The sequence below is a fragment of the Lathamus discolor genome, chromosome 6 (assembly GCF_037157495.1).
Source record: "Lathamus discolor isolate bLatDis1 chromosome 6, bLatDis1.hap1, whole genome shotgun sequence".
In the NCBI taxonomy this organism is placed as follows: Eukaryota; Metazoa; Chordata; class Aves; order Psittaciformes; family Psittacidae; genus Lathamus; species Lathamus discolor.
The window spans coordinates 58,142,062-58,164,125 of NC_088889.1; the positions used below are offsets into that span (position 1 = coordinate 58,142,062).

General features: G+C 38.1%; 1 protein-coding gene across 3 annotated transcripts in view; it reads right to left on the minus strand.

The window, feature by feature from the left end:
• The window catches only part of TRIM66 (tripartite motif containing 66), a 51,743-nt gene extending 32,318 nt beyond the window's left edge, over window positions 1-19,425 (minus strand). Inside the window, exons 1-4 of one of the 3 annotated variants that reach the window (XM_065682975.1) lie at window positions 19,288-19,425; window positions 10,456-10,559; window positions 5,037-5,184; window positions 68-197 (exon numbers count right to left, since the gene is read on the minus strand). In XM_065682975.1, the coding sequence (XP_065539047.1) occupies window positions 68-197; window positions 5,037-5,184; window positions 10,456-10,559; window positions 19,288-19,297 (392 nt within the window). In that variant the 5' untranslated portion in view covers window positions 19,298-19,425. Of the gene's footprint in view, window positions 1-67; window positions 201-5,036; window positions 5,185-10,455; window positions 10,560-18,604; window positions 18,714-19,287 lie in introns of those variants that run through there. The other 2 variants (XM_065682973.1, XM_065682976.1) reach the window with 2 other exon arrangements.
• Between the last annotated feature and the right edge of the window lie 2,639 nt (window positions 19,426-22,064).

A 22,064-nucleotide genomic window follows, 5' to 3' on the forward strand; every position in this document is an offset into this window, starting at 1 on the left:
ACAGTCTTAAATCTAAATTAGCTACAGTTTTAGATAGGATTATGATTAAACAATCAATGTGTTGTACCTGTGTTCCTTGTGCTCTGTCAGAAGGCAGTTATGGCACGTAAGGGTATCACAGGTCTCACAAAACAGCTTGAGTGTCTCTTGACTGTGCACTGGACAAACTAAGGAAAGCTCATTTGCTTCATTGTCAGCTGCTGAGAAATACAAAGCAGTGTTGTCACTGACAACAAGTATTATTATAGACAAAAAAAGAGACTTGCCAAACTCTCACAATTCTATTGAAAGTCTTGATGTTACTCTTAAAAGACCCATACCCTGGAACTATCTGATTATATTAGCAGGGTTTGCTTATATTTTTTTTTTCCTGGCTTTATATATTCTACAAAGAGCATACCAAAGGGGTTCAGGAAGAAGTCGTCAAACCAAATTCCTATTTTTCTCTAAAGTCTCATGAGTTTTAAATATCTCTCACGATTTGGGGCACTTGTCTCACAACTTTGAATTACGTGGTCTGGCAAATCAGTTAACAAAGCTGTATTTCAAAACATAGAAAACCAAATATACTGGAAAAAAATTAAGTGACAGCAGAAGCAAGAATATCCTTTGCGCTTGAATAGTCACATAAGCTACTCTTTTTCAAATGTGTGTTTGTTGTAAATGCACTACATAAACTTCAGCAGCTAAGGGATATTGATACTGGGCACTAAAACCTGTTCCACTCTAAAGAGTAATATGAGGAAGAGTAAGAACAAACAGTGGATACGTAAAGTGGAACCATTGCCATGCTCCAAAGAAAATATACCAAATTTCCTACTTTCTAGATTGCTGTCTACTCTAAATATTTCTGAGATAATAGAGTTACCGCATCCAGTTCAATTGGCTTTCCCCTCTCCCTTCTTAACACAATGTGCAAGATAATTTGTGGTACATTAGGACAAGATCTTTATGTAACATCATTACATACTTCACATTGTCTTAAATTATTTATTACAATATTTATGCTTTATTGCAGTATTGCACGCTTTATTCTTCATGGAAGTTTATTGGTTAATATTATTATTGAATCAAATGCTAATAGGATTATCAAAAGAGGAAATTGAGCAGACAGGTTTTTCTTTCCCACTCCAATATTTTTTTCTATCAAGGTACAAATGAAACTCACCTCAACAGCCATTTTTTTATGATAGTACTGCAAATACGTACTTTTTTATTCAAACCTGCTGCTGACAATGCAAATAAAATGTAACCAAGCAGGTTGTATAACCAAGGTGGATGTCAAAGATCATTTTTTCCTCCCCTATAGGGTCAGATATTGTATCTTAAAAGAAAAATAAAAGGCCCATAATAACTCCCTCCATTTCCACGAGTTGGAAAAGCCCTTCTGAGTGTTTAGCACCTCCAGAGCATGCAAGCTGTTTTTCTGAAAACTCAGGGTCAAATTATCCATATTAAACTCCAATTTATAATGAGATGATGTCTTTAAGGTCCAAGTATAATGAAGCCTAGTCATAATCCTATATAATGATTTCACCATTTTTCTCTCTCTGAAGGGTTCTTTAGCCTTTGGGTGATTGCAATCATCCCAGAGAGATCAGTTGCTTTCTTTAGTACCGTGTCAGATTTAGGAGACAAGCAGATTTCAGATGCAAATTGAGGATAAAAATCAATGATATCTAATTACAACATAGACCCACAGCCTCTGCCACATGTAATTCCCTGATTCAATTGACATATCAGTGAGAACTGCAACTAAGTCATGGTATTCTCAACCTAATTTAGACTCAGCCCAGAGCTACACTCTTCAGCTTTAAAATAAGATGAATTCTTACAAATCAGATGCTAAACAAAGGCACAAGACTGCTTTTAATAGCAGATATCTTGACCACAACTATCCCTGTTAATGTCTTTAAAAGAATCTCACTGAAGAACAAGGAAAATCCAGTAGACCTAAATTCTGAATTAGTATCATTTGAGTCACCATCTTCAACAGCATTTTCTTTATCTCAGGTGGATCTCTTGAATATCTAACAGAAAGTTTGAAATCCCTGTTCCTATGATCAGTTTATGTAAACTTTGGAAAAGCGATCACATCTTGGCTAATAGAGTCCTCCCTCACCTTGCATAACTTGCAGTGACTCAAACTTTGATTTGATGAGTTCATACTCAACCTTGAGAGACTGAAAAAGATAGTATAGAAAAGAAAAAAATATTTATTTTGTGCACTAGCCTATAAATAGCTGGTGTGGCAGCACCAGATCATTTACCTCTGACAAAGTTTTGGCAAAAGGATTGTTTCTACTCAAATGCAAAGTGCAAATTTCCATTTAACAAGGAAAGAGTCTGTACTAATACTGAACGTCCTTTTAAAAAAGTTTGGACTAAAGGAGGAAGAAGTTCTGATTTTATGACTTCAAGCAGTTTCAGCGCTCTGCAGAACTTTGAAATTAACAAAGTTTGCTAATTCCTACTGCTAATGCAGAGTTTATTCCTCCAAGGCTGCTGCTTAATCTGTCATAAAACTCTGGCACATGTTCTCAACACCTAGTTCTCCAGTGCTCAGCAAGTTCACTCCAAAAGCAGATTTCAACATTTTTGCGTCTTGTGGTCACAGATCCAGAAAGTTTTCAGGAGGTTTTTTTGGGTTGTCTTTAAAACACAGAAAATCCCCAAACTAAAACAAACACAAAAAATACAAACCCCCAGGAAAAATCTGTGTCTGAAAAACTGCAAATAGCGCAGTTTAACTCATGTATGAACCACATTTCAGCATCTCTTCATATTCATAACCAGCAGTAATAGTCTGGCACAAGAGAACTGGATTTTTTTTGATAGTACCTACAGAAGCAGTTCAGCTAGGAAGATTACACTAGAGCAACTATACAAGATCTAAATATTACTGGGGAATTGGGGAAGGTGGGAAGAGATCAAAGTGGTGTCCAGTTTCTGCTATTTGTCTGGTGTTACGCTTACAAAATAAGATCTGGTTTTAGATGTAGGAGCTCAGTAGCAGTTTTTAACTGAATTGTGACACAGACCATGCCCATAACTCCTCATTCTGGCTCTCAATAAGCATGTTCAAAATGATGAAATCTTCTAACCAGCACAACCTCTCCCAAGCTACCAGATGTTACAGAACACGATGGAGGTGAATAAAATACAGCTGTTTCCAAACAAGAATGGGGCCATTTCCAGTAACAACACCACCTCACAGTGAATTGCCTATCAGTAGTATTCATTTTGTGGGCCTTTACTACAGACTCACAAAGGATGAATCAGTAGGAAAAAGAAATCAGGATACTTAAAAACTGTTCTCTTTTTTATACAATATGGCATTTTTCTGTGCTAGCATAGTCCTGCTCCTCCCCATACTCTCAATTTTAAACATAGATTTGAGTGAAGTCTAAAGGTCTCAAAAACCACAAGAACTTGGCACTCTGCTCTGCACCATGACCTCAGGAGTCACCAGGCTAAAGGTGCTACTTGACAGCTCAGCCATTCAGCTGTATGAGCTGGGTCTCACGAAGTGGGCAGCAGATGGCCAGAAGCAAGAGGATGTGCAGGGCAAATGAATGGGGAACTGTGACAGAGCTGCAGGCTCTGTGTGGCAAGGGGGTGATCAGATGTGTTACATGGAGCACAGGTACCACAAAGGAAAAGGAAAGAAAGGGTTCTCAGGGAAGCCAGGCTCTTTTAGTTCTGCCACTCAAGGAAGGATTTGTTTATCAAAAGTAAAAGGAATAGGCAGGATTCAATGCATTTTGGGGGAGGGGCTAAATGAGAAAGCAGTTTGTGTGTGTGCAACTTTTTCTTTATGCAGCACACACAAACCCACAACTAAGCCATGGGTATATTTTCTTACCATTATTTGTTAACAATATGAGCTGGTAATCATACTCAAAGTGAAATTATTAACAGAGCTTCAAAACCAGACCTTATCTTGCGATCAACTCGAAAACATATTTGTCCACCCAATCAGTGCATTTGGTGGAGGACTTTGGCGGGACTTGAGTTTATATTATTCTCTAGAAAACACCCATAAAAAAATTTAAATGTCATCTGTGCTTTGTTGTTATTGCTGTTCTTACAGACCTTTTTTTGTTTACACCTTGGTAACAGCACATCATGTCTCAAGTGCCTCAAACTGATATGAACACCAAGGACTTCAAAGAACTCCATCTATGGCAACATACAGGCTTCTACAAGCAAAATCCTAAAGAAAAAATTAATATAAAAAGTATAATCAGTGGGCTACAACTATGTTTATTCCTCGTTGTGTCCTCCACCTTCCTTATGAGGAATGATAGTGTAGCACAAACCCTATAGCACAAATAATGTCATATGTGAGCAAAGTGTAAACTTAACTAACTGTATAAAATTGAAAACCTCTTATTTTAGATTTAAAATCCTTATATAACTTTAGGTTGGCATACTCCTCAGCAGATTTGAGGCATATAACTAAAGAAAATAATAAGCAGTAACAGAAAATCATAATCCTTTGTGTGGCTTATAATTTTATAGGGATGAGACATATCTGACAGGGGGCTTCATTTGTGCCTGCTGGTGTCAATATAGCGGTCATGCTCAGGAAACATGTTTTTCACTCCAGGCTTAGAAAAAGAACATCCTATAGTGATCATAGCCTTTCACTGTCTGCTACTCTCCCTCCTATACCTTGTCCATATGCACATACCGTAGTTTTCTGAAGGAACTTACTCAAAAGAGGACAAGAAGTACAGAAAGGCAATGCCTGTTGCTTTTGTAGCCTACCAAACCATAGCCTATCACTTTGCAGACATAAAAGGCATGTGGAAACACATATATGCAAAACTTTTTAAATACTGTGGAATGCTGATTGTGGCAATGGCCCTGAAGTTGCAGAAAAATCACACAATCTCTCATCAACATATACATATCCTTCTGAGCCACACGCAAAAAGCATGGTATCTATGACACAGAGCCTGCAACTGCCCCTTTTTCAACTGAATAACTGGTATGAGAAGAAACAAAATTTCAAAGTGCATCTTCAGTACCTGCGCAGCCCTTGAGGGATACAGACAGGAAGCGGTCTCCAGTTTCCTTACTATGTCTGTGTTCCTCTGTACATGAGCTGCACAACCACTTATTGCAGCTTGTACAGAGACTGTGAGCAGGTCTCTTCTCTTTACATGTGGAGCAGCTCTAAGGACAAAAAGTGCAATTACATACAAGGATTACAAATTAGGCATACAAACTTAATAGAATCATAGCACCACAGAACAGTTAGGGTTGGAAAGGACCTCAAGATCATCTAGTTCCAATCCCCCTGCCATGGGCAGGGACACCACGCACTAAACCATGTCACCCGAGGATCTGTCCAAACTGGCCTTGAACACTGACAGGGATAGAGCACCCGCAGCTTCCTTGAGCAGCCTGTTCCAGTGCCTCACCACCCTCACAGTAAAGAACTTCTTCCTTATACCTAACCTGAACTTCCCCTGTTTAAGTTTGAACTCGCTAATCCTTGTTCTATCTCTACAGTCACCGATAAAAAGTCCCTCTCCAGCATCCTTGCAGGCCCCCTTAAGATACTGGAAGGCTGCTATGAGGTCTTCACGCAGCCTTCTCTTCTCCAGGCTGAACGGCCCCAGCTTTCTCAGCCTGTCTTCATACGGGAGGTGCTCCAGACCCTTGATCATCCTCATGGCCCTCTTCTGGATTTGTTCCAACAGTTCCATGTCCTTTTTATGTTGAGGACACCAGAACTGCACACAATACTCCAGGTGAGGTCTCACAAGAGCAGAGTAGAGGGGCAGGATCACCTCCTTCGACCTTCTGGTCACGTTCCTTTTGATGCAGCCCAGGATACGGTTGGCTTTCTGGGCTGCAAGCTCACACTGAAGCCGGCTCATGTTCAGTTTCTCATCAATCAACATCCCCAAGTCCTCCTCTGCAGGGCTGCTCTGAACCTCTTCTCCACCCAGCCTGTAGCTGTGCCTGGGATTGCCCTGACCCAGGTGCAGGACCTTGCACTTGTCAAGGTTGAACTTCATGAGGTTGCCACTGGCCCACCTCTCAAGTGTGTCAAAGTCCCTCTGGATGGCATCCCTTCCCTTCAGTTTATCAACCAAACCACACAATTTAGTGTCATTGGCAAACTTGCTGAGGGTCTTCCTCAGATTAATGCAAGTCAGAGAAGATTTTAAGAGTCTGGTTATTGTAAAAGGGACCAGGACAAAATTAAGGCTTGAAGTTCTTAAATTGGTTGTCCTTCTGTGCTCTAGCACAATCCAGCATAATTATGCTTGAATTATTCACCAAAATTCTAGGGTCCCTGTTACATGTGATGTCAAAAGAAATAATCGTAATGACTTGTTTCTTCTCAACTGAAAAGCCATGAAACGAAAATAAAACTTGTCTTATTTCAGTTAAGGAGGGTTAGGTTAAAAGTTCCTTTTGAAAATGAGTGGTATGCTTCGTAATCACTTTCTGTTAGTGTACTACTTACTGATAGCTTTAACACATCAAATGAGTGTACACTTTACTTTTATATATATGTATATATATTTAGATAGATAAATAATTTCTGCCTTAGAACAGATAGTCTAGGTTACCAGGTAAATATGTGAAATGTTAGTCAAACATACTCATGAAAAATGGTTTTGATGTAACTACCATTTCCTTTTTAGTCACATTATCCAGAAGCATTTTACTGTACCATTTCTTTGTCATTAATTTGTCTCTTACTAATTACTATTTTTCTGTTACTAATTATTTTATTATTTATTAGTTTAAATTATTTAATATTATGATTTATATTATTTATTATTTAATTAAAAAATCTATAGAAGCCACATCTGCTTTCATTTAGATGAATGCATATCAGAGCTACTTCAGCAGAGCTACTGTAAAACTACATTTTTTTATTTAAAATTTGAGCTTAATCTAAAGCTATTTGCTTTAGCATTGCATGAACCACTCTGACACAGTGTAACTGTCAGGAAAAAAATACATAAAGCATGCCAGTGGTGAGGTAATTTAGAAAACAATACGGGGACACCTACATACTATTAATGAAAATCTTAGTTCATATTCTCTAAGGAGCTGACCAGAAATGAGCTCAATTTATACCCTGATATCATATGTGGCGAACTGGAAAACATAAAACATGGGAACACAAGAAGAACTGTAAAACTGAATTAACTATCATCTCTACTGATTCCACAATTTAGGAAATGCCCTTTGTTATACAGACCATGATGTCTGTAAATGTCACTAAAGGAGAAATTAATAAAGCTGCACCTAAATGAAGTGGGTAATTTGATCTTTGGTATCCAGACTGATCTTAACTTACTTCAAGATAGCTGTAATGATACTTTTTTTAAAAAGGATTTGTACTAGACTTAAACCCCTTGTTTGAAAACTCCCAGCTTTAATGTTTTTGACTTACCATAGCCACAAATGGGTACTAACGGGCAGACTGGATATAGTTAATTTTACCATCATCAAAGCATAAAAGCTTTGCCACCACTTTGTCGAACTCAAACATTTCCTATAGAGTTACAATATATCTACTGTACTTATACATAGTTCTTGAATATTGCTACTACTCAGAGTGACTCAAGCAACTAGTAATAGGTGACAAAATCACTTCCTAGGTGTCCTTTCTGTTGGGTATCAGCTTATCTGCCTTTCAGTTCGTTTACGATTGCATACCAGATGGGAAACATGAAGAGAAGGGCATAGCAGCAGGCACTCAGTACGTAAACCCTGAAGCAAGCCCTGGTGAATTTAATCTTCATGGTGTCTCAGAGAATAGAAAGCCTGAGGAAAGAACAATCACAGTTCCTTGATGGTTGTCTTAGTTTTGAATGATGGCTTTAACATTAAGTAGAACATCTATATCCACCTAAATTCCAAGAGGCAAGTGAGTGGAATTCTAATTCACTTCAGCACAAAAAGAAAAATTTTTGTTCTGCTGAAATTAAATTTTACCGTTCCCTTCAGCGAGGCTGGAATTTCATAGCATTTTTCAAGAGTTTCAAAGTATTCCCAATCTTTTTAAAGAGATGGGGCAATTCTTGACAATAAGACATCAAAGCAAGGTTTTTAATGTATTTGATTGTCAGTGCAGGGACGTATTTGTGTAAGCTATTCTACTGGATTAGCTATTTGCTTATCAACAATGTTTTCAAAAGGTACGCATAATAATTTAAACCAAAAAGCCTACCATAACTTAAATAACCAGATTGCAAGGGTATTTATTCTGGGAAACAAAGCTTGAACATAAAAAGACGTGTAATTTAAAATGTACCCTAGGGAACAGGTCAAAAGTTGAGGGATGCTCAGCCTTCTCTCAATAACCAAAACTGCTTAATCACAGGTTTACCTGTAAGTGCTCCAGTGTCAATCTGACTAGAATTTATACTGGTGCTGTACTGTGTTAACCTTACTTTGAAGTTCCAGAGCACAGACTGTTCCCACAGTTACATTATTTATGATGTGGAAATGGGCTTTTGGGCAAGATATTTTTGAAACTTCTGCTGCTGGTATGTAGCACATTCTATCATTTATGCTTCACTATCTCACACTCTGAGAATCGTCTTGCTTCAAAACACTTTGTTACAAGCCTTGGCAGATTCCCATTTGAACAGATTAGGTAAATTAAGAAAATTATGGCTGTTCAGCTGGTCTCAATTGGGTGAGCTAATGCTTCTCCTTTTGATACCACTGATGGTAAACTAGGGCTTTGCTTCTGGATGGGGATGGTAGCTAAAAGACAGTAAGTCAGCTTTGCTGTTCCACAACTTGACTGTTAATAAAAAGGAAGTAAGCCAAAAACTATGAGGAAGGTTCATGAGTCCTTCTAGGGTACTCCTAAACTTCAGTGAGAAATCTGCTTTACTGAGCTGCTCTTAGGAATCCCAAGGGAGTATGGAAAAGAAAAACACTTTAAAGAAGGCTTGAAAAATAATCTAGTGCTTTTGAAGACATTAGATATTCTCATCTGATTTCCTTTCTACACAAATCCTCACTGAAAGGCAAATGATGTGATTCACGGTAATTAAGAAATCCCAGTATAAGTGCATTCTAAACATTTGCAGTATCTTATGAATACTCTTATTCTCTTTAAAGAGTGAATGGAAACAAACCTTTTCATGTTTTATATGAAGTTATGTTGCACTCTTCAAGCACCTTACACCTGAAGATGTCAACATGCTTTCCTTGCATTAATTTTTTAACTTTCCCAGAGCACTCCATGGATTAGGTTACACATTCTTTTCTTTTTAACAATGGAAGAAAACAAAATACAGAAACGACTGACAGGGAAGAAGTACATCCCTTCAATATGTTTTTGCAACAATAGCACTGGGAAGCCACTTGCACAATTTAAAGCAGTCTCAACCTTTCTGCATTGGGCAGAACTTACCCAGAAATTATTGCTGCCCCTACAGTAGTTAAAAGGAGTGGAAAGACATATCCTCTGACCTGCATTATGGAAAAAGTGTTTCCCTCCACCAAAAGGCCCTGAAATTGAATATCCAATGTGGCTGGTTATCCAGTTTAATCAGGAATCAAAAGTGCAAAAGAGACAGTCTGAGGTCCGGAAGCTGATTCAGAAGGTGAAGTCCAGTATCCCTGCTCCTTTGTTATTCTTCCCTTGCTTTGAATCACACTTTGGATAAAGTAGTCAGCAGATTACAGAATAGTTTTGATTAAGTTTTTGCCTGTTTTAATTGTCAGCTACACGTAATAGTATCACATTCTCAAATCAGTTTTACTATGCAAATAATACTGGTTTCTAACAAAAGAGGCAGAAATACACACCATTCTCCATCCCTTCTCACAACCCAAAATAGTAACAACTAAAAAACTGTGAGAATAGTCCTGCCTGTTAACTGGGTATTTAACAGAAGGGAAATAAGTCTATACGTGTTAATATAAGTCCAAAGTAGTAAACCTATGCCTTTCAGTTACCCTTCACATCCATTCCCCCATGGGAAACTGAAATGAGGTGTGACTTTTTTATCAGTAAAACAGGCAATCAGAAAATTATAATTGCCCACAGAATCTAATGGGTAATCTTGGTGTAACTGTTCACCAATAGCCTGCTTCTGTTGACTTTGCGTTGAGGGCAGGAAAGGAAACAACAAAGAATCTAAGAAATTCAGTACCTTCCTGATATACTGATTGTCACAGGTCCTATACCACTAGTATCAATATTTTTAATCAATTTAAAATAAAGTATAATCAATTTAAAATAAAGTATATAGACTCAAACTCAATCTTCAAATATAGGTTAAAAAAGTACTAAAGAAGTCCGTCTCTAGGAGTGAAGTAATTGCAGTGCTGCATAAGTGAACTGTAAGAAAGTCTGTTGTTCAATGCAAAGTTTGCTCTGTTTTCAAACAGTGTTCATCTTGCAGTGTTTTCACAATGCACAAGGCATCCAACTTAGTGGTTTTCACTTACCTTTGCCATAGCTGAATTAGCAGTGGGGAAGTCCTTGAGAAAGAAATTTTCAACTACATCCCTTGCAAAGCAGGTCTGTTTGCACACAGGGCAAGAAAGGATACCTAAAATATTAGAAAAAACCAAACCCAACACAAATAAAACAATGCACACAAGCCATGTGAACCAAAATTATATAAACCACTCTTCAGTATTGCTGGCTTTTTTGCATCACACTGACACACAGTTCCAGGAAAATAAGTCATTCTTCAAGCCGGAAGTTACATGTGGCTATATATAGTTCAATACATTGAAAGAAAAACAAAGCAACAAAATCCTTAGAAATACACTATAGTTCAGTTGACTTATTTCACCATTTATCAATATCTGCATGTCCAAATTCCCACGAATTCATCAGGGCTTACAGCTTTGATAAAATCTGAGCCACACTTTAAACTGTATTCCCTTGTTACAGATCTACTTGTGCTTTCTAATACTTGCTACAGTTCTTCTAGACCAGAGGTTTATCAAAGCATAAATCACACATTGCATAGTTTTACATACACACATACTACTTTTACACTGCAGCATGCTATCCAAGTGAAGTGAAAGAGGAGTAACATGCTGTTGGCAAAAGCAACATATTAGAGTAAAGGTAAAGAACTAAAAAGTTTCATAAATAAAAGTCAGAATTGCACACCATCTGTTACAACAAATCCACAAGTGACAAAACATGATCACCCCTAAAGCAAAGTGAAGCAAAGCAAATCAAATCAAGCAGTATGGCAGCAAAACCTGGCTTTGCCTTCAGTAGTCACTGAGCACAGGTGGAATGGATCTTAGTGTTTGCCTGGGCTAAGAACTTAAGAACTAACAGTTGAGGAAGGTGTCCATAACCACATACCTGCATGTTCGCATGGCTATTTCATTCTTAGGCTAGGACTTAACATTTTTCTACAAGGTCTAGTACTTTTTTTTCTTTTTTTTTTCTTTGAAGGAATATGCATGTTTCTGACCACATTTCTGAAGCTACTGTAGATGAAGACGTGAATCCAGTCCTTTAGAGATGGTGGTGGTGTATCAGTCCGTTTGCACCTTATCTTATCAAGTCTTTTTTTAATCTAAGATTTTTCCATTCTGTTGAGACCAGAACTGCAGTGCTATGTTCACCTTGCCAAGAGATCTCTTCATGATAACTAACAGCAGCATTTTCCACAACAAAACGATGCAAACTCATTTAAAGCAAGATTTTTAAAAGCAAAATGAAACACAGCTTTCTGCTGAACTGTTCAATGTGCTCTTTTCCTTAATTAAAATTATTTTTAAATAAGGAGAGTGGCCTGTAGATTAACTAAATCTTAAGATGTCTATTACTCCACATTAGGCAGTTATTGGAGGCACTCTTGTTTTACAGGTGCTTAGTATTACCTCTGCCTTGGGACATAGCTCCTGCAGTCCCTGGCCAGGTGCACAGTTCTAACCCTCAATGTCCACCATTTTCAGACCTGGGCTACTGTTATTTTAACAGCAGCACTTTATATTGGCAGAGACACATAAGCCCCAGACTGTTCCCACATTACCTCTTCTAACAAATGCGCTATGCAGTCAGATATTTGAATGCATCCACTTTCATCATGAATATTTTGAAGAAGCTTCGAGTTCTGTTGCATCTCCTTTGAAAGGATATCTTACTAAAAAACACTTCCATGACATTTAGGTCTTTTTTAGCTCAAAACTCATTATAAAAGCAAAAGTATATTGTTTACTATTTTCTGAGACTGCATTTACAACAGATCTGTGATGTGAGGGTCCAAGTGGCAGACTATGGTTTATTCACACTTGTTTACCAGTGCATTTCATACAACTCTGAGTGTTCATGTAGATGTGAGAAGGAACAAGCAGTATCCACAGGTGCCTGTGCTATTCAGCCACAAGACACCCCAAGGGAAAGGGCAATGCTCGTCTTCTGGGCACGTAACTTGAGTCTTGTTTAAGTGTGTTCTCGTGACAGGAGTTACAAAGAGGCTAAAAATTCATCTGATTAAGATGCCATGATGGCAGAAAGCTGTCGAAGCCTTTTAAACTCTTCCTCTACTTTGCATCCTTATTATAAGGAGCACGGCTGAAAAGTTGTCTTATTTACCTACAGTATTTGTAGCTAATCACCTTCATATGTTACACCCTAGGACAACAGAATGCTTTTATATTAGTCACATGGAAACCTATCCATGATTTCTCAAATTATGGTTATATATGACTTTTAGAAATCCATTAACAGTACGGTTCTCTAGAGAAATGTAAAAACAGTAGCTAAGACAAGTCATGTTACACAGACAGTGCCCTCCCACTTCTCGTAAATGGAGCATAATACAAGCACCAGTGAATTATAGTGTTAATTCCTAGAAGGTGAAGCAGTTTTCAAGTTTCCCTGTGAGCACCTTACAAAGCCATACAGCTATAAAAGCAGCACAAATAAAGACAGATACATTCTGACTGATAATCTAGCAAGCAAAATACCTACTTTGCAAGCAGTTTCTCAAAGAAGTCTCACGGGACATGCTCTAGTTCCTAGTGCAGTCAATAGGAAACCATCTACTGACTTCACAGGGAATCGCCTCTAGCCCTTTGAGATTTTGAACCAGTTTCTTACTCTCATAACAGCATTGCCAAAGCAGTGCCATTCTTGGTTTGCCTAACAGAGAGAGAAATCCTCCATACTGAGACTACATAAGAACACTGCAAATTGACCAAAGTGGAAATTATTGAAAGGTTACATTCTGAAGTAAGAAATGCATGACTCAGTTATTCCTTCACCTACTTGCTGTATGGGTGAGCACACAGTCTTGCACAAAATATTTCTGGGAACAGGTGCTTAGAGGAGACAAAAGCAGTGCTCAGGACTTTGCCATAGCAATGACAACTTCTGTCTACACACCACATAAGGTAAAAAAGCTAGTACTGAAGTTACTATTACATTCTAATACTACTCAGTGCAGAATGTTAAATCAAATTATACCAACTGAATGATATTTACTGGAAATGCTCATGGCCTCAGGCAGGTTCATGTGAACTTTAAATTCTGCTAATTTGTTACAAACTAATGGAGTATAAAATTCATTGTATAAAGAATGCATTAATTTGACAACAGGAGGGATCATCGCATCATAGAATCATAGAAGAGTTAGGGTTGGAAAGGACCTTAAAATTATCTATTTCCAACCTCCCTGCCATGGGCAAGGACACCTCACACTAAACCATCTCACCCTAGACTCCGTCCAACCTGGCCTTGAACACTGCCAGGGATAGCGCATTCACAACATCCTTGGGCAACCCATTCCAGTGCCTCGCCACCCTTACAGTAAAGAACTTCTTCCTTATATCCAATCTAAACTTCTCCTGTTTAAGTTTAAACCCATTCTCCCTTGTCCTGTCATTATAGTCCCTAATGAAGAGTTCCTCTCCAGCATCCCTATAGCCCCCCTTCAGATAATGGAAGACTGCTAAGTAACTGTGAATTATAATAGCTTTCAAACTGAAATGAGCATAAGACATGTATAGCCTTCAGCTTAAAAAAAAAAAAACAAACAAAAAGCGTAACAATTAATAGGAAAAATAATGGAAACACCATGGTAATATTGCATTGAAAGTAGTCCTCTACTTGTAGGAGGACTGACCAGTAAGCACTCTCTCACCTGTCCTAATACTGAATTTTATATTTAAGACTTCATTAAAAGCACACGAGATGGATTTGAATCTTGCTAAAAGAGGAATTCCCTGAATGAGGTAGCTTTGGAGATCATACTTGTTCAGCTAATTGGGCTTCTTATTCGATTCCTTTTCCATTTAATGAAAACGTCTGCTCCCTGGAAATTCCCAACCTTTTTCAATATAAATTCCCAAAAGAATCTAATGATACCTTGGCACAATAAACACACTACAGAATGGATTGTGAAGCAATTACCCTGAAATCAAGCAAAGCGTATGTACATCTTTACAAATAGCCACAAGCGGTAACTAGGTCAACAATACAAAGCAAGCACACCATGCCATGCTCATGCTCAGAGTGCAAATCACCAATAAAGTACAATCTCCTCAAAACCCCTTACCTGTCCTCTGGATAAACAGAGAGCTACACACAAAGTCACTTGTGTCAGGGAGCGGGTGGTTATTAAGCAGAACAGCGCACACGGCACACTCCCTGGATTCAGGCTTTACTGTACTGCTGATTGAAGTCTCTACACCTTTCCTGGACTATGTGGGGCTGCTCCCCCTTTTTTAAGCCAAAAATGCTGACAAATCAACAGCGCAGAAAGATGTACTGGGCCACTACAAGATGCACATTTTTTCCTCCTAGTCTTCGTTCTTGTCCTTGCTTCTCAGATTCACTGAGGCTTCTATTAACTTGCCTTAGTTGTATTTTTCCTGAAGGGGTGGAATAAAAATTCCACAGTACGAATGAATTGTGGCATCTTCCTTCTTGCCTTGGTCTTCTCTCAGTCTTCAGAATTACTTGCAGCAAGTGCGCAAGAGAAGAGCTTTTCCAGCTCCAGACTGCAGCAGGTCTTACAATGCCATTCTGTCCCACAGCACATTTTGCAGATGATACCCTAAATATTTTTCTTGCCTTCCTACCTTACCACTGCCTCTAAGCAACATTGTTAATTTGTTTTAAGATTGTGTATTTTGCAGACAGCTCATTTAAATATATCATTATTATAGCACAGTGGGTGAAGGGAAGAGTAGTCAGAAGCCCTGGAGACTCTCTGTTTATACATACGAGAATGATGCAATTTCTGGATCTAAACAGCAATTCAACATGGAATTACAGGATTCAAACAACAGCTTACATGTTAAGAGATCAGAAGCCAAATTCAGCTATGGTGCAATCATGATGCCCAAATGAAGTCCATTCCTGCTATCAAAACCTCTACAAGTAGCAAAAAGCTAGCAGCTGTTGACATGCTCTATTTTTGTATGGAAATCATATTGGGAGGAAAGGGGTAGGAACATTTGCATAAATTATTTTTTAGAAGTTCATTACCCCCTGTTGTTTATCATTTGAAATCATTATTTATGACATCACATTTCACTGCTAAAGAGACTACCATGAATTTAGAAAGGCTAGCAAGGGTCACAATATTGGATTTAAGCTCCATTTCATTGTAACAAACAGGAAAAAAAAATCTTATTTCAGAATTATATGCAGCATAAACCACATGCAAGCTATTCTCAGTGTATTTGAGTTATCAGCTAGTACTGAATAATCAGTGAAGACCACACTGTGTTGAACAGACTCCCAGGAAATTTCATCACATGAGGGATGTGGAGGAATAGTCCTACACCTACATCCTTCCAGGGCTCCACTACTCTTTTAACTACCATCCATAATAGGCTAACAATGAACATGAGCACCACCACCAAAGCTACCAGCACCAGCAACTGACATGCATACAGAAATAGCTCTCTGTATGTTATGTTTATATACACACATCTCTGAACCCTGAAAAGCTCCAGCAGCAGATGTTTATTTTGCTGAATTGGTTTGCAGCTTTTTTTCCATAGACATGTGTTTACATGTTTATTTCCACTCTCACACTCCCATCAGCAATAATAACTAGGCAGTGGGCTGGGGGAAATGGAAATTCAGAGGCAGTGGATCCAGTAGTCAGACATAGATACCTAGCCTGGACACTGAAACTACACAGCTGGTATATCCAAAATCAACTTTCAGGAAAACAACAAGGTTCTGCCATATACTGTTCAAGCCCTAGTTCCCCACAGATCAGATCTCCCACATCCCACAGCACTTTCACTTCTGTTAATGAAAGTTATGCCACACTGCATTGGACCCAGGGAACAGTAAGCAGATATCAAGGTAGTGACCCTCATACACAGCATTACTTTGTAGAAGTACAAATCAAGAAAAATAAAATTTCTGAGTGCTCTCAAGTTTTATTCCACCTGTATTGTAGCAATCTAATTTGTGACAGAGCTGTGGATATTTTGCACCAATCACCTCTGAAATCTCAAACTGTAACCTCACCACCAAGTATGGAATGAGTACAAAAACCTTCTGAGCATCAAAAGCCACAGCTTGTAGGTTTTTTTCAAGCTCTTCCAGTCTAGTCAGGTTTAAACAAACAAAGAACCCTCAAACTGGTTGTTTCAGAAATAAATCAATGCAGATAATTAATCTATTCTTATCATGAGAATTGATTAGCATAAAGAAACAAACAGCGGAACTATTATACACACCATATTTATACTTGCTGTCCACATGTTGCACCTATTCCTCTGCTCTTTTTCCTCCAACAACCATCAGAATAATTATTCTCAGAGAGCATTAGCTGCAACTCAAGCTGCAGGCATAATTTACACTTCCTTGGAGACCCAATTATAGGTTATAAGAAACAGTTCTGAAGACAACCTCCCACTCTACAGCTTCATATTTATATAACTAAACCCCCCATTGTTTCATTTGCCTTTTGGATCTGGCAGCAGAACAACAGAGTGAGAAGGGCTGACTAACTTTAAATCCACTTTAAGATTACTAAATACATACATCATGAGCAGTTTCCTCCTTTAGAATTACCTTTCTACTTCCCTTTCTAGAAATAAACCATGAATTTGGTGTTATGCGAAACTAATCAAAGCTAGTAAACATTCTTCCACAGAATGAATCGATGCAATGCATTGCATCGCTTGCCTCATATGATAGCATCAAAACAAGGTTATTTGGGTCCTGGAGATATAACAGTTCTAACTGTTAAAGTGGCCAAATTGTACTCCACCATGAGCCTAAGTATGGTTGAAAAAGCTCTGTAGATGTGCAGTTGGGTTTTGTTGGTTTGGGTTTCTTTTTTTACATATAGACTTAATACAAGTTAAGGGACTGTGTGTTGACACCTGGAGTCTCATTAAACCAGGACATCATTCTACTTATGCCAAAAATAAACGCTAAAAATGAGCGTAAAGCCAAAGGAGCACAATCTTTTTCTTGAAATAAATCCCCTTGCAGGAATCTGAACCCACCAAATGCAAGTGTGACCAATGCTTGGCTGAGTTTTAGATGTGCCTCACTAACAAGCGTTCACAACTAGGGATCCATGGTTATATGTAGCACCTACCTTACAAGCTAAGAAAAACTGTATATTTTCAGCTGGAAATAAGATGCAGCAAATGGACATCTGTCAACGGCTGAGGTCACATTTGTTCTCTTTAAGTCCGTTTTTCTCTTAGTTTTATCAATTGCATTTCTCTGATATATAACCCTGCTGCATTTCTTGGCATTTAAGTGGGGATCTCACACCCCCTCTTGAATGCGGGAAACTAATATAATGCAAGCATGGACAGTTCTTGACTAATGCACAGCACATGGACAGCAATTTTGCAGTCACTGCCTATGATTTTTGTTACCTAACTTAAAGAAGTAAAAAATGGCAAAGGTCAGTTTAAGTAGAATTTCAGAAAAAAAAAATAAATATAGCTCAATACACAATTTTAATACACCACCATGATACAATTAAATCTATCTTTTCCTAAAGCAATTTACAAAGCTGAGCACCTACTAATCATGTTCTACAAACACAAAGTGTAACCTAGCAGTTAAAAAAAATTACCCAGTTCAGTCACAAAACCTAAATAATACCAGGGCTTGGTATCAGTTAGCAGAAATATGCAAGGTGTTACAACACATCTTTCCTGATCTACCTTGTTCTCAAGGGTCTAAACTGTGACTGATGAGTGATTACTTGTGATTTATTTTTTTTAAGCCTCGAGCTGAGACATGAACTTCCGAAAACATGAACTTCCCACAACAATGCACCTTCACTGGTCCTCATTCAGATACTTTTGAAATTAATATGCTGGTGATATTTAAAGCACTAAAACAATTTACATGATTGAATAGCTTATGGAGAGGAAGATTTGCAGAGAAAAAGTAATTTATTTTGGCAAACACCTCCAGTTCAGAAAGGAGGGATAAGCACAGGAACCGGAATGACTCTGGGTTTGAATGTATTCAGAACTCAGTGAGAAAGAGTCAGAGCACAGAAGCCAAGCCAGCAGGTAAGTTGCAACATTGTACTGAGCAGTAATTCACACATGTAGATGACTGGGAAAGTCCTCATCTGAGAAATTTCCATCTCAGGAGATGGGGGAATCTCCTCACCCTTTTTCTTTACCCAGCCCCACTCTTTAAAGTTGTTTCTTCACATGTACTAAACAGGCTGGAAGCAAACAACATGCAGATCTGAGGAGAAGAATGCGGATTCTCTGTTAACCTGAAGAGAGGAAATAAAAAAAAGGAAGTGATATTGGCCTGCAGAAAAAGAAAAGAAAGACTGAGAATCTTAAAGTCATATAGGAGCTAAACTCACAAAGATACTCTTTTTCCAGTCATACAACTTCCAAACTCTCAGTTCTCACACCTTTGAATAAATTCTGAAGTGTATGCAGCTTTTCCATAAGACCTCAGCTTTCTCAGATGATTCATGAGCCATCTTAAACACATACAGGTATAAACGTAAGTTTCTAATATCAACCCCATGTAATATCATGATCGTTTGCCTCCATTTTCTCAGCAATCTTAATACAAGAACAGTAAACCAGAAAAGAGCTTTAGGTTAGTACAGTACTATTTATAGTAAATCATACCAAACTCCACAAATTCAAGTATGCTTTTGCAGCAAATGTCAGACTGACTTCACTTGAAAATATATTCACTTTTTTTCATTCTTGCATTTTGCTTAAAGAATTCATATTGAGTACGGAACACATTTTTCTTAAAGGCAATATTTCATGTCTACCCAGCTAAAATCATACAGCACTTTAGAGTTTATCATTGACACTTACATGTGATCATACTTAAAGGTAACACTGAAAACTGAGTTAGTGCTGTACTGCCTATAACTCAGCAATCAATGCAGATAAGTCCAGCAGCAAGTCCAGAAGCATTTAGCAGCCTACCATCACAACATTTCACAGATTTATCCTGGCTGACCTGCAGTGGTTGCAGTTTCCCTCACTGACTTTAAGAGACACAGATGTTTTGGGTTTCCTCCTCTTCTTGATCATATATTAACTGAGTTTATGCACCTGGTGTCTCGCTTCATTTACTGGGTCACCACCATTCTTTACTTCTTTTCTTTACTCTTGCTCTTTCCCACAGAAGTCCCCTATCTACAAGAGAATCAGGAAGTAAACATACACTTCAAGAATACAGAAATAGCCTAGTATTTGTTCTAATTTGCTATAGACAAATAACTCCTGATCCACTCAGGAGCTTGAAGAAGTATCCAATGTTGAAATATCTAAATTTAACAACTCATGAGAACCTCTAGCTGCACTTCATCCAAGATCACCAAATGGTATAAATTCACTTTTCCACTTGGCAAACAGAAACAAGGAGGAGAGAGGAATGGTTTAGGTGTTAAATGAGGATACATAAAAAGTAATGGAGGGGTTGTTCTCAACAGTATCTTATTATAAAGTAGGTCCCCCAGATTTTAAACCCACTCTTAAAATTTTTAAGGGGACATTCACTTGAAATGACATAGCTCTCTTTGTCTCCTACTTCTATACCTTTTTCTTTCTGTACCCTAAGCATGAATAGCCTTTCTCCTTTGTTATTAAGTTATTCCTTTTTCCTTTATCTTTTGTGTTTTGCCAGCCTTTCAACAGTGATCTCTTAACACTTTTTCCATTTGTTCTCAAACCTGAGCTTGCCTGGCTTATGTTACCTCATCAATTCAGATTACCATCACCTCAGGGAAGGTATCTTCTCTTCCTACATGTTTCTAAAATCTGCCATGGAACAGATAATAAATGATACCTCTTATTCATCTAAAGTTCAAAGCCTGTGAAAATACAAGTAATCTACATGCCTTTGCTCTTCTTATGAATTAGTAACGAGCCTGGAATGCTTCCCCATGGCAATTAAGACTCATTCAGTTAACATTACTGTATGCTGTCATCTAAGTCCTGTTTTATTCCAAAAGAAAGTTACATATTTTCTCTTAACATCACTACCAAAAACTGTACAAATAACTTCAAAAGCCACAGCAACAAAATGCTTTTTGTCCTCACTAGTTTACTCGGCTAGGGTGAGTAACAGTATACCCTACAGTCAGAAGGGTTCAGATAGAGAGAAACCACACTGACAATGAGATAAAAGGAAGAGTTCCTATGCACCACAGTACACGTATTCTAATAAAAATTATTATGACCTCTGTTAGGAAGAAAGAAATGGATGCTTTTGTGTTGGTGTTGGGGGAGTGCTGAAGGGGGAGAAAAGGAAGAATAAAACCATCACCAAAACTGGTACCATAGAAAGGTCCAACATGTCAAAAAAAAAAATGGATAAAGATGTAGCCTAGAAACTACCTTGTAGAATTTATTAAGCTAAAGCAATACAAATATTCATAATGTCACACTTAGTAACTGAAACTTAGTCTATTCTGGAAAATATTGAATGTTGCTTGTGTCACTTCTCTTCAGAACATTGCTGCTGTTGGATGAAAAACACAATGAAGGAAGCTTGTTCTAAACCCACCCTCTGCTTGTACAAATCTTGAGTTTCCCAGTTTATTCTTTCAAAGTAGTGCTGCAAAGGAATGGGCTACAAAAAGCACTTCTCAATTCATCTGGTTTTATAATACCGTAATACAATAAGCACAAGCCAGAGATTCTTAAATATTACCTTCATACCAGACTTCATAGTCAGTGGGAATACAGCTATAGCCTTGAATCAAATCCGGAAGACAGACCTTACAGAAGGAATGAAGGCAAGGTAGCATCCTGGGGTCTCTACTCTGCAGGTCCCATTTGCACACCAAACAATTCCTCAACAGATCCATGGTCTCCATTTCTGCTGGCTGAGGTTTGACATCAAAAACATGAAGAGTCACAAAACGGCCCTTGACAACCCCTTCACTTAACAAAACACTTGATCACTCAAGCACAAACTAGAAGGCAACAGCAGGATGCATGTTCTCAAAAACTACATTTATTTAGTCCTCATGAAGAAAGAGGAAGTTCCTTGCAGATGAAAACCACATACCTGCTTTACAAAGAAAGAGTATTTTTGCAGATTGTTGTGCAGGAAAGTGTGGTTTAAGATTTACAAACCATAATCCCACTATCTATCTATAGTACTTGCAACTTTTGTAAAAACTGAAGTAATCTGTTCTATTGATCTGCTTACAAGGCTGTTACCAGCCTGAATTGTCACATGCTGTACATTTCCTGCTAGAAGTACTGAAACCATGCATTAAAAATTATTATGTTCTCTGACTGCTTTTACAATTTCACCTCAGTATGTTATAGTTTTCAGGTAAAGCAAAAAATAAGCCTAACTGATATGTCTATCATTTCAGCAATGCGTGCTAGAAAGCTCTTTCATAACTGAGCATCTTCTGCCGATCTTCTTTATAGAAATTGAGGAGAATGCACTTTGCAGTAATCACACTTTGACTGCCAGGATGACCACAGATCAAATTATAAACCAAACCTGAGGTTCCCACAAGCTGAACAGTGTTCCTCCTGCCAACCTAAGCTCCCCAAGGTAAACAGAGAGTTTTGCAGTTCATGTTTTATCCTCGATTCTGAGACTTTGAGAGATGTTGAGCAGA